The following is a 12,891-nucleotide window of genomic DNA, read 5'->3' as shown; positions in this document are numbered from 1 at the left end:
AAACTAAGTCTTTTAAAGCTTTGTGAGGATTCTAAAATGGTATTTAAACAGTCCACGTCTACTTAGTATTTGCTTCTGATGTCCCTTTAAGACCTCCAGAGACGCATAGTGCGTTTGGCTACAAAAATGGTTAATTTGAGCGGACGCACTTTCACGCTCTGCTCAGTCAGCACTGTCGGAATAAGGGCAGCGTTCAGGATTCCGCTGTTGGCAAGAGCGTTTCGCGCACACAGATTAGCATTCCTCCTAAAGAGGTATTGGCACAGAGTACCGTTGTGTTGCTATGGTAGGAGGGCAACGAACATTAAACGTCAAGCAAAACAATACTTTCATTCGGCGCTGACAAACGCCGGCGCTGTCCTATCGGTATCATGTCGTGCACCTTCGAGGTGCGACAGCTGTAACGTCGCTGCCGGCGTTCCTCATTGCGCTAATAGAGTGACACGACTATAGTCGCGGACAACCTTCTGAGGCAATGAAGAGAAAGTCTCAGAGGCAAAGCGCGCACAAGTGAGAGCGCTTCTGAAAAGAGTCCAGTGTTTTCATACACGGGAGCTTAAGCTAGGGAAGAGAAAACATAACCACCTTATTAGGAACAGTTAAATAAGGCAGTACACACCACTGGGTGTAAAGGCTGACTTATTTTGCGGCTTCTCCCTTTCGCGCCTGGGCAAAAGCGAGACCGTCGCATGTGACGCTGCATCGATTCAGCGTCTGTTCCGAGCAACCAAAAGCACTGTCAAACACTGGCGGACTACTTGGCGCCGTAAAACATGAGCAGCAGCCACGCGCCCGTAGCTTTCCCTTCATTGCCACAGAAAGTTGTCCGCGAGTATTAGCCCCGAGAACGAACTACAGGGGCGCTGCGAGCGCCGCTCGCGTGACGTCAGCGCAAGGACTCGCGCTTGTCGTCTGCTACAGTTCGGGCGTTGTCCGGGTGCTTTCTGCGGTGTTTTCGTTTGTTCGTCCTCGTTCTTTATGCTTGTATACTTATGGTGGTCGTCTCAAATATATTTTACGACGTCTTCTTTGGCGAACATTTATTCAAAGAGCTAATTTCTCAGACAACAATGCAGCTCTCAAAGGCAATGCCAGCCGAAGGAGCGCAGACCAGCCCATTGGGGTTTTTCATGCGCGGATGGACAATCGCAAAAACATAGCATATAGGAATCCAGTTGTGATAACATACCTGCCGTGGTGCAACAAGTATGTCACAAACGCTGGCTGTATATGACTTCTACGACAGTTACCTTGATTTTAATCCGCTAAAACAGGTTTGCTCACGACGAGTAGTTCATGGTATAATATCGATTTTTTGCATTTCTTCACAGAAACGCTTGGCAATAACACGGGGACTTGAGTAATACTGGAGTTTAGATTCTACTAGCACCACTTGCTTCTTTAACTGCTTGTCAAATTTAGGCGGTTCTTCACGTGTTTATTTTAAGAGGCGGAAATTTGAAGTAAAGTTAATGAAGGCTTACAGCTATATACAGAATACAAATAGGAATGTACCAATATATATTCCCTTTTCCGGGCTACACGTTCAACTCACTTGAGAAATTTACTGGTGCTTGTTGCTTGAGGAATATACATGACGAATCTGTTTGGCGAACTGACACTGGCTGCTCGGCCCAATTTTTTTAGTGAAGTATGCCTGTTGGGCCGCATGGCTGAAGCCAGAAAGAAGTCGAAGCATCCATCACTATAGTATGGGACATATTGAAGATTTCGAAATTCCCCCCGGTGGAGGGTCAGAAATCAAGTGAAAGTATATGCAAGGCTTGTGGTGCTTTCTGAATTGCTTTGCGATTGAATTGGAGCAAACCTTATTTAGCCTGTAGTTGGGCAAGGTTCTCTTTTATGTACCGACGAAGCGAATAGTTATCCGTTTGTATAATTAAAGAACGCTGGATCGAGACATGGTGAGACAGAAGGTGCTTGAATTTTCCTTTTCTAGGCAATCTAAGCTGTGCTGTAGTGGCTCGGGAATACTTTAGCCATTCCAGTTGGCCCTGTAAAAAAATGCTTTATGGTTTCAATTCGAATTCGAAAACTGATGGGTTTCGCGAACATAGCGTGCCTCGCCATTCGGACAGTCGGCTGCTACCGTTACGTGGTCAGGGGTGTGCCATACTGTCGATAAAGGCGACTGAGGGCCCCTATGAAACATTTCATCACTTTCGATTGATTGGATCTCGATCTTAACAACGAAACTTTTCTCTCAGGTGATTTCTACTATGGTGTTCGTGAATTAACTATGTAAATACTCTACATGACGCGCCGTCGTGTTAGCAGCCATGAGCAATTCGTTTTTTGGAGGCCTGTTTCAGAGGGGGATGAATGTAGCAGCAAACTTCATAATAAATCCGCGCCTAACTATTTTTTTACGCATTAATGAATGGCCATATTTGAATAGAACAACACACCAAAGTAATAAGAATCATGATGATAGCTTCGCTGGGCAGTGTCTTTCTAACACGGATAACATGCTGACGCCAATTACGGAGATTTTTCTTTGTAAAATACAATGTCTCTCATAGCTAAATACTAAGGGAATGTTAAGTGTTTAGCGAGACATCATACACAACTTCGCGTGTTGAATTTGCAGACATTCCTTTTACGCAAAGGTTATGTGCAGGCACGGCTCATATATCCATTGCAATGCCAGTAGACTCCTTCAACGCTATGTAGATTGCGATATGCAGGCCGCAAATTTTATTGACTCGCGCGCTTTAGGAGAAGGAACTGTGGTTCAGTCATGGCAGCAGAAAGAAGCCGACATATCGTTCAATAAGCACGGCTCGAGCCACTCATATCCCAAGCATACACGAAGGGAACGAGCGCGCGCGGCAGCCGCGCTCGTTCCTGTTGCGCAGCAGCAGTTGTCTCGTGTGCTGCGTCGCGCTATGTCGCCTCGGCGTATTGTTAGAACACCATGCGAGGAGCTCGAGCGCAGCACTAAACATTGCTGTTGCTTTCAATGCATCGCTAATACTTTTCTGTTTAATTTAATTGAACTGCAACTTGATTTTAGCGTGAATTTATAGTAATTACGATGGTTCAAATAACACACCCGTAGACCTAACCTACTCGATAGAAAGCTTACCCTTCCATTGAAGTACTTGTTAAATCGCAGCAAGTTTCCTTCATCAAGCGTGGTGTAGGTCCTATCGTTGTCGATGGTCACCTGGCCAGGAACAATGTGATACAGGACAAGTTGCTTAAGAAGCTGAGTGTCTCCTTCCAGCTTCGAGAGTAGCTGTCCTCGAATCTGAGCGATGGCATCATCACTTGGCACGAAGATCGTGTAGGCAGCTGCAACAGTACCGAAATTTGGTCATGCGGGTAAAAAAAATCAAATTTGTGTTTACTTTACACAAGCAACTAAAATTCAACTTTTCTGCTGTCCGCAGACTTGAATATTTAGAGAGGTCAGCTAGTTGTATTTGTTATCGCTACAAGTGAACGTCAATTCCAAGATACTAGAGGAACATATATGACCTCATATGAGATCTGAGCCGTTTTTTTTTTCTCCATGGTTCACAATTCATCACAGTGCAAACGAAGCGAGTACATAATATCTACAAATAGTGCTTTCTGTGCACCTCGTTTTGAGCCTTACGTTTATAGCGCAACCATTTACGTCACATCCATATCCTACGTGCGACTCACACATGGGAAAGTTCTCCGAATCCAGAAGCGGTATGGCAGTGCATCGGTAGAGAAAGGACACAGCTATAATAACTGACCATTATATAATGGCTAAATAAGCCTTTTATGCCTGATAATGATGTTCGTTTCAGAGGTGAAGCCTCTAGCTCGTGCACCATGAAAACCAAGGGAATATTAAAAAACTGTAATACAAAGCATATACAGCTGATCGAAACTAATTATTGCAAGAACCTAAAAAATAAAAATAAAGTATCTTGTAGTGTATCATCTTTAATTCGCTTAACAGTTATTGCCAAATATAGAGCGTGAAGAGGAGGAGGATGAGAGAAAGGAAAGGAGATGTGCGTCCTGTTCGCTACCATAAGCTGGGGGAATGGGCTAAGAAATGAAAATAAAGAAAGGACAGGGCAGAGGGAAATACAATAATGCTTGATGAAAATAATGTGCTTAAAATACGCAAAGATGCGTCTAAACGCAACGTCTCTGCTAATAACGAGGAACTTCCGCGTTGTTTGTTAACAGTTTAGATCAATCATAACAATGCGAACCTACCTCCATCATTGATCAGCTGTAGAACACCAGTTTTCTGCAGCCAAGACAGGTATCGTGTAGCCTTAAGCTCCTTCAGCACAAGTGTGAAGTCCAATGGCTTGCCTTCAAGTTGAAGCCCAGTACCAGAAATCCTGTGCACAGTGGACGGAATGGCTCCTGTCTTGATTGTTGTTCCGACTGTGTGCGTAAGAACTTGACCAGGAATAACGAATGTGGTAGGAGGTTGAATATGAAGTTCAGTCTTTCCATATGTGACCTGGCCTCCAGGTTGAAGCAAAACAGATGTCTGAGGCTGGCCGAGAGTAATCTTAGGGACACCAACCAACCTTCCACCAAACTGGATGCTTGTAACACCAGAGGTTCCAGGTAGAACGCCGCTCGGTGTCAGTGGCAATACAGGAGCAGATGGTTTCTTTTCACCCCCAGGCCCTCGTGGCCCACTTAGCGCACCAGGGCCCCTTGGTCGACTTGGTCCGAATGGTCCACTAAGACCTCCTGGTCCCCTTGGTCCACTAGGTCCAAGTGGACTACTAGGACCGAATGGCCCTCCAGGTCCTCTAGGTCCTCCTAGTCCCAAAGGCCCACCTGGTCCAGCTGGTCCTCTTGGTCCACTTGGGCCAGATATCCCACCTGGTCCTCTTGGACCACTAGGTCCAGATGGCCCACTTGGGAATGGTCTACTTGGTCCTGCAGCTCCAGTAGGGTATGGACCACCTGGTCCTCTTGGCCCGCTTGGTCCGGATGGTCCAGACGGTGCTTTTGGCCCACTAGGGCCGAATGGCCCTCCAGGTCCTTTAGGTCCAGCTTGTCCAGATGGCCCACGGGGTCCAAATGGTCCAGCTGGTCCTCTTGGTCCACTTGGACCAGATAGCCCACCTGGGCCACTTGGTCCACTAGGTCCGAATAGCCCTCCAGGACCACTAGGGCCTCCTGGTCCAGATGGTCCACTCGGGAATGGGCCACTTGGTCCTGCAGGTCCAGTGGGATATGGCCCTCCTGGTCCTCTTGGCCCACTGGGTCCGGATGGTCCAGATGGTCCTTTCAGCCCACTAGGACCGAATGGCCCTCCAGGTCCTCTAGGTCCTCCTAGTCCCAATGGCCCGCTTGGTCCAGCTGGTCCTCTTGGTCCACTTGGACCAGATAGCCCACCTGGTCCTCTTGCACCACTAGGTCCAGATGGCCCACTTGGGAATGGCCCACTTGGTCCTGCAGCTCCAGTAGGGTATGGACCACCTGGTCCTCTTGGCCCGCTGGGTCCGGATGGTCCGGATGGTGCTTTTGGCCCACTAGGACCGAATGGTCCTCCAGGTCCTCTAGGTCCTCCTGGTCCCGAGGGCCCACTTGGTCCAGATGGTCCAGCTGGCCCTCTTGGTCCAGTTGGACCAGATAGCCCACCTGGTCCTCGTGGACCACTAGGTCCAGATGGTCCACTTGGGAATGGGCCACTGGGTCCCGCAGCTCCAGTAGGGTATGGACCACCTGGTCCGGATGGCCCACTAGGACCGAATGGCCCTCCAGGTCCTCTAGGTCCAGCTTGTCCAGATGGACCACGTGGTCCAGATGATCCAGCTGGTCCTCCTGGTCCACTTGGGCCAAATAGCCCACCTGGTCCTCTTGGTCCACTTGTGCCACTAGGTCCGAACAGCCCTCCAGGACCACTAGGGCCTCCTGGTCCAAATGGCCCACTGGGGAATGGTCCACTTGGTCCTGCAGGTCCAGTGGGATATGGACCGCCTGGTCCTCTTGGCCCACTTGGTCCGGATGGTCCAGATGGTCCTTTCGGCCCGCTAGGACCGAATGGGCCTCCAGGTCCTCTAGGCCCTCCTAGTCCTGCTGGCCCACTTGGTCCAGCTGGTCTTCTTGGTCCACTTGGACCAGATAGCCCGCCTGGTCCTCTTGGGCCACTTGGTCCAGATGGTCCACTTGGGAATGGCCCACGTGGTCCTGCAGGTCCAGTAGGGTATGGCCCAGGTGGTCCTCTTGGCCCACTAGGACCGAATGGCCCTCCTGGTCCTCTCGGTCCACCTTGTCCAGATAAGCCAGCTGGTCCTCTTGGTCCACTAGGTCCTCCTGGTCCAGTTGGTCCACTCGGGAATGGCCCACTTGGTCCTGCAGATCCAGTAGGGTATGGACCACCTGGGCCTCTCGGCCCGCTTGGCCCAGATGGTCCTCTTGGTCCTCCAGGTCCCCCTAGTCCAGATGGCCCACTTGGTCCAGCTGGTCCTCTTGATCCGCTAGGCCCAAATGGCTCTCTGGGTCCACTAGGTCCTCCTGGTCCAGATGGCCCACTTGGGAATGGTCCACTTGGTCCTGCAGATCCAGTAGGGTATGGACCACTTGGTCCAGATGGCCCTGTTGGTCCCCTTGGCGTACTAGGTCCGAATGGCCGTCCAGGTCCTTTAGGCCCTCCCAGTGTAGATGGCCCGCTTATGAATGGGCTACTTGGCCCTCCTGGCCCACTTGGTCCAGATGGCCCAGCTGGTCCACTTGGACCACTAGGTCCTCTTGGTCCAGATAAACCACTCGGGAATGGTCCACTTGGTCCTGCAGGTCCAGTAGGGTATGGGCCGCTTGGTCCTCTTGGTCCGGATGGCCCAGATGGTCCACCAGGACCTTTAGGTCCTCCTAGTCCAACTGGTCCGCTGGGGAATCGGCCACTTGGTCCTGCAGGTCCAGTAGGATATGAAGCACTTGGTCCTTTTGGTCCACTCGGTCCAAATGGCCCAGTTGGTCCTCTTGGTCCACTAGGCCCAAATGGCCCAGCTGGTCCTCCTGGCCCACTAGGTCCTTTAGGTCCCCCTGGTCCAGATGGCCCACTCGGGAAAGGCCCACTTGGTCCTGCAGGTCCAGCAGGGTATGAACCACTTGGTCCTCTTGCTCCACTAGGCCCTAATGGGCCAGCTGGTCCTCTTGGGCCACTAGGTCCTCTAGGCCCGCCTGGTCCAGATGGACCACTCGGGAATGGTCCACTTGGTCCTGCAGGTCCAGTAGGGTATGGACCACTTGGTCCACGAGGTCCGGATGGGCCAGCGGGTCCTCCTGGCAGACTAGGCCCAGATGGTCCACCAGGTCCTTTAGGTCCTGTTAGTCCAGCCGGCCCACTGGGGAATCGGCCACTTGGTCCTGCAGGTCCACTAGGTCCAAATGGGCCAGTTGGTCCTCTTGGTCCACTAAGCCCAAATGGCCCAGCTGGTCCTCTTGGCCCACTAGGTCCTTTAGGCCCTCCTGGTCCAGATGGCCCACTTGGGAATGGCCCACTTGGTCCTGCAGGTCCAGCAGGGTATGAACCACTTGGTACTCCTGGTCCACTGGGTCCGAATGGGCCAGTTGGTCCTCTTGGTCCACTAGGCCCAAATGGCCCAGCTGGTCCTCCTGGCCCACTAGGTCCTTTAGGTCCCCCTGGTCCAGATGGACCACTCGGGAATGGTCCACGTGGTCCTGCAGGTCCAGAAGGGTATGGACCACTTGGTCCTCGAGGTCCGGATGGACCAGATGGTCCTCCTGGCACACTAGGCCCAGATGGTCGACCAGGTCCTTTAGGTCCTGTTAGTCCAGCCGGCCCACTGGGGAATCGGCCACTTGGTCCTGCAGGTCCACTAGGTCCAAATGGGCCAGTTGGTCCTCTTGGTCCACTAGGCCCAAATGGCCCAGCTGGTCCTCTTGGCCCACTAGGTCCTTTAGGCCCTCCTGGTCCAGATGGCCCACTTGGGAATGGCCCACTTGGTCCTGCCGGTCCAGCAGGGTATGGACTACTTGGTCCTCTTGCTCCACTAGGCCCAAATGGGCCAGCTGGTCCTCTTGGGCCACTAGGTCCTTCAGGCCCTCCTGGTCCAGATGGCCCACTTGGTCCAGATGGCCCTCTTGGACCACTTGGTCCACCAGGCCCAAATGGTCCTCCAGGTCCCCTTGGTCCTCCTGGTCCAGATGGCCCACTTGGGAACGGACCACTGGGTCCCCTTGGTCCTCCTGGTCCAGATGGCCCACTTGGGAATGGACCACTGGGTCCCCTTGGTCCACCTTTAATAGAGATATTATATATAGTGAGAAAAATGTCATGTTAGGTATTCAACAGTCTTAGTTGATTCAGACATGTACGATGAAGGTTGAAAAAAGTGAGGGATTAAATGTCTTAGGAAGCTTTACCCTGGCCTAACTAAAGTTTTCCGATTCAAATACATGTGAATTCAGAAATGCTCTCCTTAGACAACTGTTGAACCGACTTGAATGAAAATTGTTGCATTTAAATGAGAAAGATGAATTATATCAACTGTATTAACACGTGAACTTTTACGGGCGAGCGCTTTTCACGGCCTAATACATGTTACCGCTCAGCGCGGGACGCGCGCGCATGTATCAGAAGTTTCTCGAATGTTATCGGTGGTTCTGGTGTCACCGAAGCTTGTGTAATATCATTACATTTGTGACGCGAATTGTGTAGAACTTTCTGGAAGACGCGCGTACACCGCCGATTACTCTGGAAGATTCGATGACTCGTGTGCAAAAGCCAACTCGCTTGACCAGCAGACCAGATTTCGACGATCGCCTACCGTGTTCGCCGCTATTGCTGTGCTTGGAGTGTAACTTGCTTTTGTGGGCAGAAGTTCGCCCAATAAGAAGTTAGTTTTGTCATTCACGCTTTTACAGCTGTATTATTCCCACTCACTACTATGTGACACTGTGGAGTTACATGGATAAAGTGCCTCACGAGGGCTGGACAACGTTTCAATAGCGTAATATATTTTGTCAAATGCGGCCTTGTCATCTTTGGCGGGTTAGCTTTAATGGGTTAATAGGGTGATGTCATATGCAGTCGTCTACGGTGGCTGGCTGTAAAGGAAACGATTGAAAGAAAAATGAACGCTGTCATTTCGTGTTTCTAGGCATCGTTTCAGAAAGGACGGGGTTGGAAGACGAGGGGAAGAGAGTGGGTGAGGGGAAGGCGGCTGGCGAATAAAAGAGGGAGAGCAGGGCGAAGGTTTTTGGGGAGGCAGAGGACTGGAAGTCTTCAGAAAACAGGACAGAAACAGTAGGTGTCGCAGGCGGTGTGCCTCTGTAGGCTTAGAAGAATGGTCTGGTCAGCCAATTAGCAAGGGAGCAACCCAAGGGACCATGAGTTGAAAGAATGACTATAGTGGCCTAGTAGCAGTGCGCCGGGACATTTTTAAGGCGGAAGCCTTAGATGGCTAATGGGTCGAAAAATCCGTGTTATCGCACCAAAGTTTAAGCGAACCAACTTGGTCATACGGGCAAACCGACAATATCTCCAAGCAGGGTTTGGGTAGGAGCTATTTGGCATTCTACTGCAAACTTGACTTACAGAGCAGAGCGTACATGGACAACAGGACCGAAAGAATGACGAAGACAAGCACTGTCTACGTCGTTCGTTTGGTCCCTATGTCTATGTATGTGCTGTAAGTTAAGTTTGCAAATCTCCAAGTTCGATTCCAATTGACATAGTGAAGGTCGGGTCGAACCCAGGCCATTGCTGGGAGTCGAAGTTTATACCATTGGCGGGAGTCGAACCCACGAGCTTTGGTGTTAATTAAGGTGAAGTTCATTAAGGCACTCGAATCCACGACCCAACTTGGGAATATGGGCGAACCGGCAATATCTACAAGTTAGATTCCAATTTACATCGGGTAGGTCGACAATCGAATCCACTACATTACGTGTTAAGGCGAAGTGAATCAAGGTACAGTTAAATAAGGTACAGTTATTTTAGGCAATCGTATCCATGACATTTAGTGGGAGTCGAACTCACGGCATTTGGTGTTAAGGAGAACTTAATTGAGGCACTGGAAACTCACAACCCATGGAGATATTGGCAAAGCGGCCATATCTCCAAGCTGAATTCAAACTGCCATCGTCAAGGTCGAGTCGAACCCACTATCTTTGCTGTTAATTAGGGAGAACTTAATTAATGCAGAGTAAATAAGATATAGTTCATTAAGGCGCTCGAACGCACGACCTTTGGTAGGAGGCAAACCCTCAACCTTAGGCATGAGTCGAACCCATGGCCTTTGGTGTTAATTAGGGTGAAGTTAAGGCACAGGTAATTAATGTAGAGTTAATTAAGGCGCTCGAACCCACGATCTTTGGTGGGAGAAAACAAGTAATACGAAGTAACAAGGCAGTCGAATGAAAATATCAAGTAACGTAATGAATGTCTCGTGTGCGTGCAGGCCTTTGCCTTCATCCCCGTTAGCTTATGCTAAAGTGACTCAACTTCTTGAAGGTATTGATATGGTGACATGGAGTCTGGGAAAGAACACGGGTTGGTGGGAAGCAGACGCTGTGGATAAAAGTGGTTCGGCCCTTTAAGAGGCGTTAAACTTTGCAGATTGGCGTCGGCGTCGTCGCTGCCATATAGAGAAGTGGCATGACCCTGTGTGGTGGAGGCGTCGTAGAGACATGCTGACGTTTGCGACTTTGGGACGGGTAAGTGGCAGTTTTTCAATAACATAGCGAAAATGAGAATAAAAGAATAAGAAAACAGCTCAAGAAGCGGGAGAGGGCTCGTATGGTTTATAGTATATGCGTAGAAGCGTGGAAAGAAAGTATTACATTCAGTGGTAGGAATGGGGCAGGGAACAGCTGGAAAAGGACAAATAGGTGAGCTTAATGATCGAGGTTAGACGGTGGCATACGAGATTTTGCGCATTTCTTAATAATACGAAAATTTCAGGAGTTAAGTTAGAGCTCGTAGCGATTCTAAGTTACCATGTGCCAAGTTGATTCCCTTCGGGTGTAGACATTTAAACTTGTGTATCAGGCATCATTCCATATATTTGCTCCAGTGCAATGAAGAGAAATTTGTTTGTGGTATATATAGCCTTGCTGCATTGAATACATGCGCGTTTATTGAAGTGGCTGGCTGGTGCTCTAGGTAAATTGCGCTTTGTCCCTGTTACTTTCTATACCAAAGTCTGCTACTTCATCTGTCGCCCCCCATTTTGAATTTGGACCTACAGTATGAAGAATTCTTATTTAGGGTCTCGTAGTTTCACGATAGTTGCCGAGAATGGGTAAGTATAAAGCAAATTAAGGTATTCAGTGTACAAATCTGAATCGAAAACAGATATCAGTTCTGTAAGCTACACCAGTTAAATTATCTGAAGCATGAAAATTTCTTATGTGCACAAGTGGGTACGAATTTTTATGTGTACGAGTGTTTCACAAAACCGTTACAGAAAAATAAATGGTATACTACAAAATGGTGTTTAATGCAACAATATTGTCTGCTTTATATGTCTGAATAGCTGCAGTGTACATGATTGCGATATCTTTGTTTAATGAAGAGTAACAGCTGTACACTTGATCGTTCAGTTTTCGTAATCTCGCGATTTTCAACAATTATCATAATGAAATTACGGTCTACATAAAAAAATCTGAATATATATTGGGTAGGCTTTAGCTTATTCAAAGTTTAATTATTCTGTCATGAAAAAATAGGACAAATCGGGTATTTACACTGGGCGCAGAAGCTTTACATTGGTTTCTGAATTCAATTTTTAATTCTTCTCTGTGTGTGTCTAGGCAGAAACTTTTGAAGCAAAGCTTCCTCCTCAATCGCATCTCACGTATTATAGGTTGTTTACAAAGCCTGGTACTCGTGTCGGTTTTTGTAGTCCCATTAACGCTTGCGGTGGTTGGGTATAATGCATAATGGTGGTGTACCATTATACATAGCCTAACTTATTACCTGGCCCACTTGGTCCGCCGGGTCCACTTGGTCCTCTTGGCCCACTTGGTCCGCTTGGGCCGCCTGGCCCACTTGGTCCTTTCGGTCCTTTTGGCAGTCCAGGGAATGCAAATGAAAATCCTCCGGGTGTGGTCGGTCCAACTGGCCCACCGAGCATGAATCCTGTCACTCCACTCGTAAAAGTGGTGACTGCTGGTACTCCAGGGAAGATTGTCAAAGATGTCCCTCCTGCAAACAGACGGAGAAAAGCAAAATTATATTGTTTTACTGCCGAAGCTCCAATGTATTTAGAAAAATGTACTCTGAAAGGAAGTTTCAGACGGTTAAAGTCCTAAATTTTTCAAAATTGACAATCCTGTTTTTTTATCCATGATCTGATTTGTAAGCAAATACAAATGTAATATTTCATTTCGTATTTGAAACAATAGTAGAATATCGGCATTATACAAAGATACTTCTTTTTCTTTTTATTGTGTTAGCAAAATATTGGAACTACACTATACAGGGTGTTTTATTTTACTGTTAGCAGAATGTCTTAAAATTCCTGTGGTGTTTATCGCAAATCTACTTATTCAGCTGGAACACTTGAAAAGAACTATGTATTACCTACACTGTAAATCAATACGCATGACTGACTAAGTAACAAGCTTTACTCATTACATTTTCAACTAATTGTTTTTGCAGCATGTGTTGCAACGTACGAATAAAGCCAGTGATTTCATAAGGCACATCCACTTGGAAAGAATTTTGAAACTAGCACCAGACTTTAGATAAGCGCAGTCAAACATGCCATAAAAATGCACAATTGCTCCACTTACTTTTTTCAACAAAATTTTTTCATATATTGAAGCACCAAATACATTGGAACACAAGATAATGGGGTCTTACGTGCCAAAAGCACCATTTCATTATGAGGCACGCCGTAGCGGTGGGTGGGGGGGGGAGACTGGGCTCCGGAATAC

General features: G+C 48.3%; 1 protein-coding gene and 1 long non-coding RNA gene across 4 annotated transcripts in view; one reads left to right on the top strand and one right to left on the bottom strand.

Annotated features, from left to right (window-relative positions):
• LOC135903994 (uncharacterized) overlaps positions 1–12,891 on the bottom strand; it is a 71,750-nt gene that overhangs the window by 8,925 nt on the left and 49,934 nt on the right. For 2 of the 3 annotated variants that reach the window (XM_065434500.2, XM_065434499.2), the window contains 3 exons: positions 11,930–12,157; positions 4,228–8,244; positions 3,110–3,318 (listed from right to left, as the gene is read on the bottom strand). In XM_065434500.2, coding sequence (XP_065290572.2) covers positions 3,110–3,318; positions 4,228–8,244; positions 11,930–12,157 — 4,454 coding nt within the window. The remainder of the gene's footprint in view (positions 1–3,109; positions 3,319–4,227; positions 8,245–11,929; positions 12,158–12,891) is intronic. The other variant, XM_070539229.1, reaches the window with a different exon arrangement.
• LOC135903995 (uncharacterized) overlaps positions 1–12,891 on the top strand; it is an 85,490-nt gene that overhangs the window by 70,627 nt on the left and 1,972 nt on the right. The window contains exon 2 of the long non-coding RNA XR_010564986.2: positions 10,568–10,665. This is a non-coding gene — a long non-coding RNA (uncharacterized lncRNA). The remainder of the gene's footprint in view (positions 1–10,567; positions 10,666–12,891) is intronic.

The sequence above is a fragment of the Dermacentor albipictus genome, chromosome 5, assembly GCF_038994185.2.
Source record: "Dermacentor albipictus isolate Rhodes 1998 colony chromosome 5, USDA_Dalb.pri_finalv2, whole genome shotgun sequence".
NCBI classification, from domain to species: Eukaryota; Metazoa; Arthropoda; class Arachnida; order Ixodida; family Ixodidae; genus Dermacentor; species Dermacentor albipictus.
Note: the sequence above shows the minus strand (reverse complement) of the source record. Positions and strands in the feature narration are given on the sequence as shown.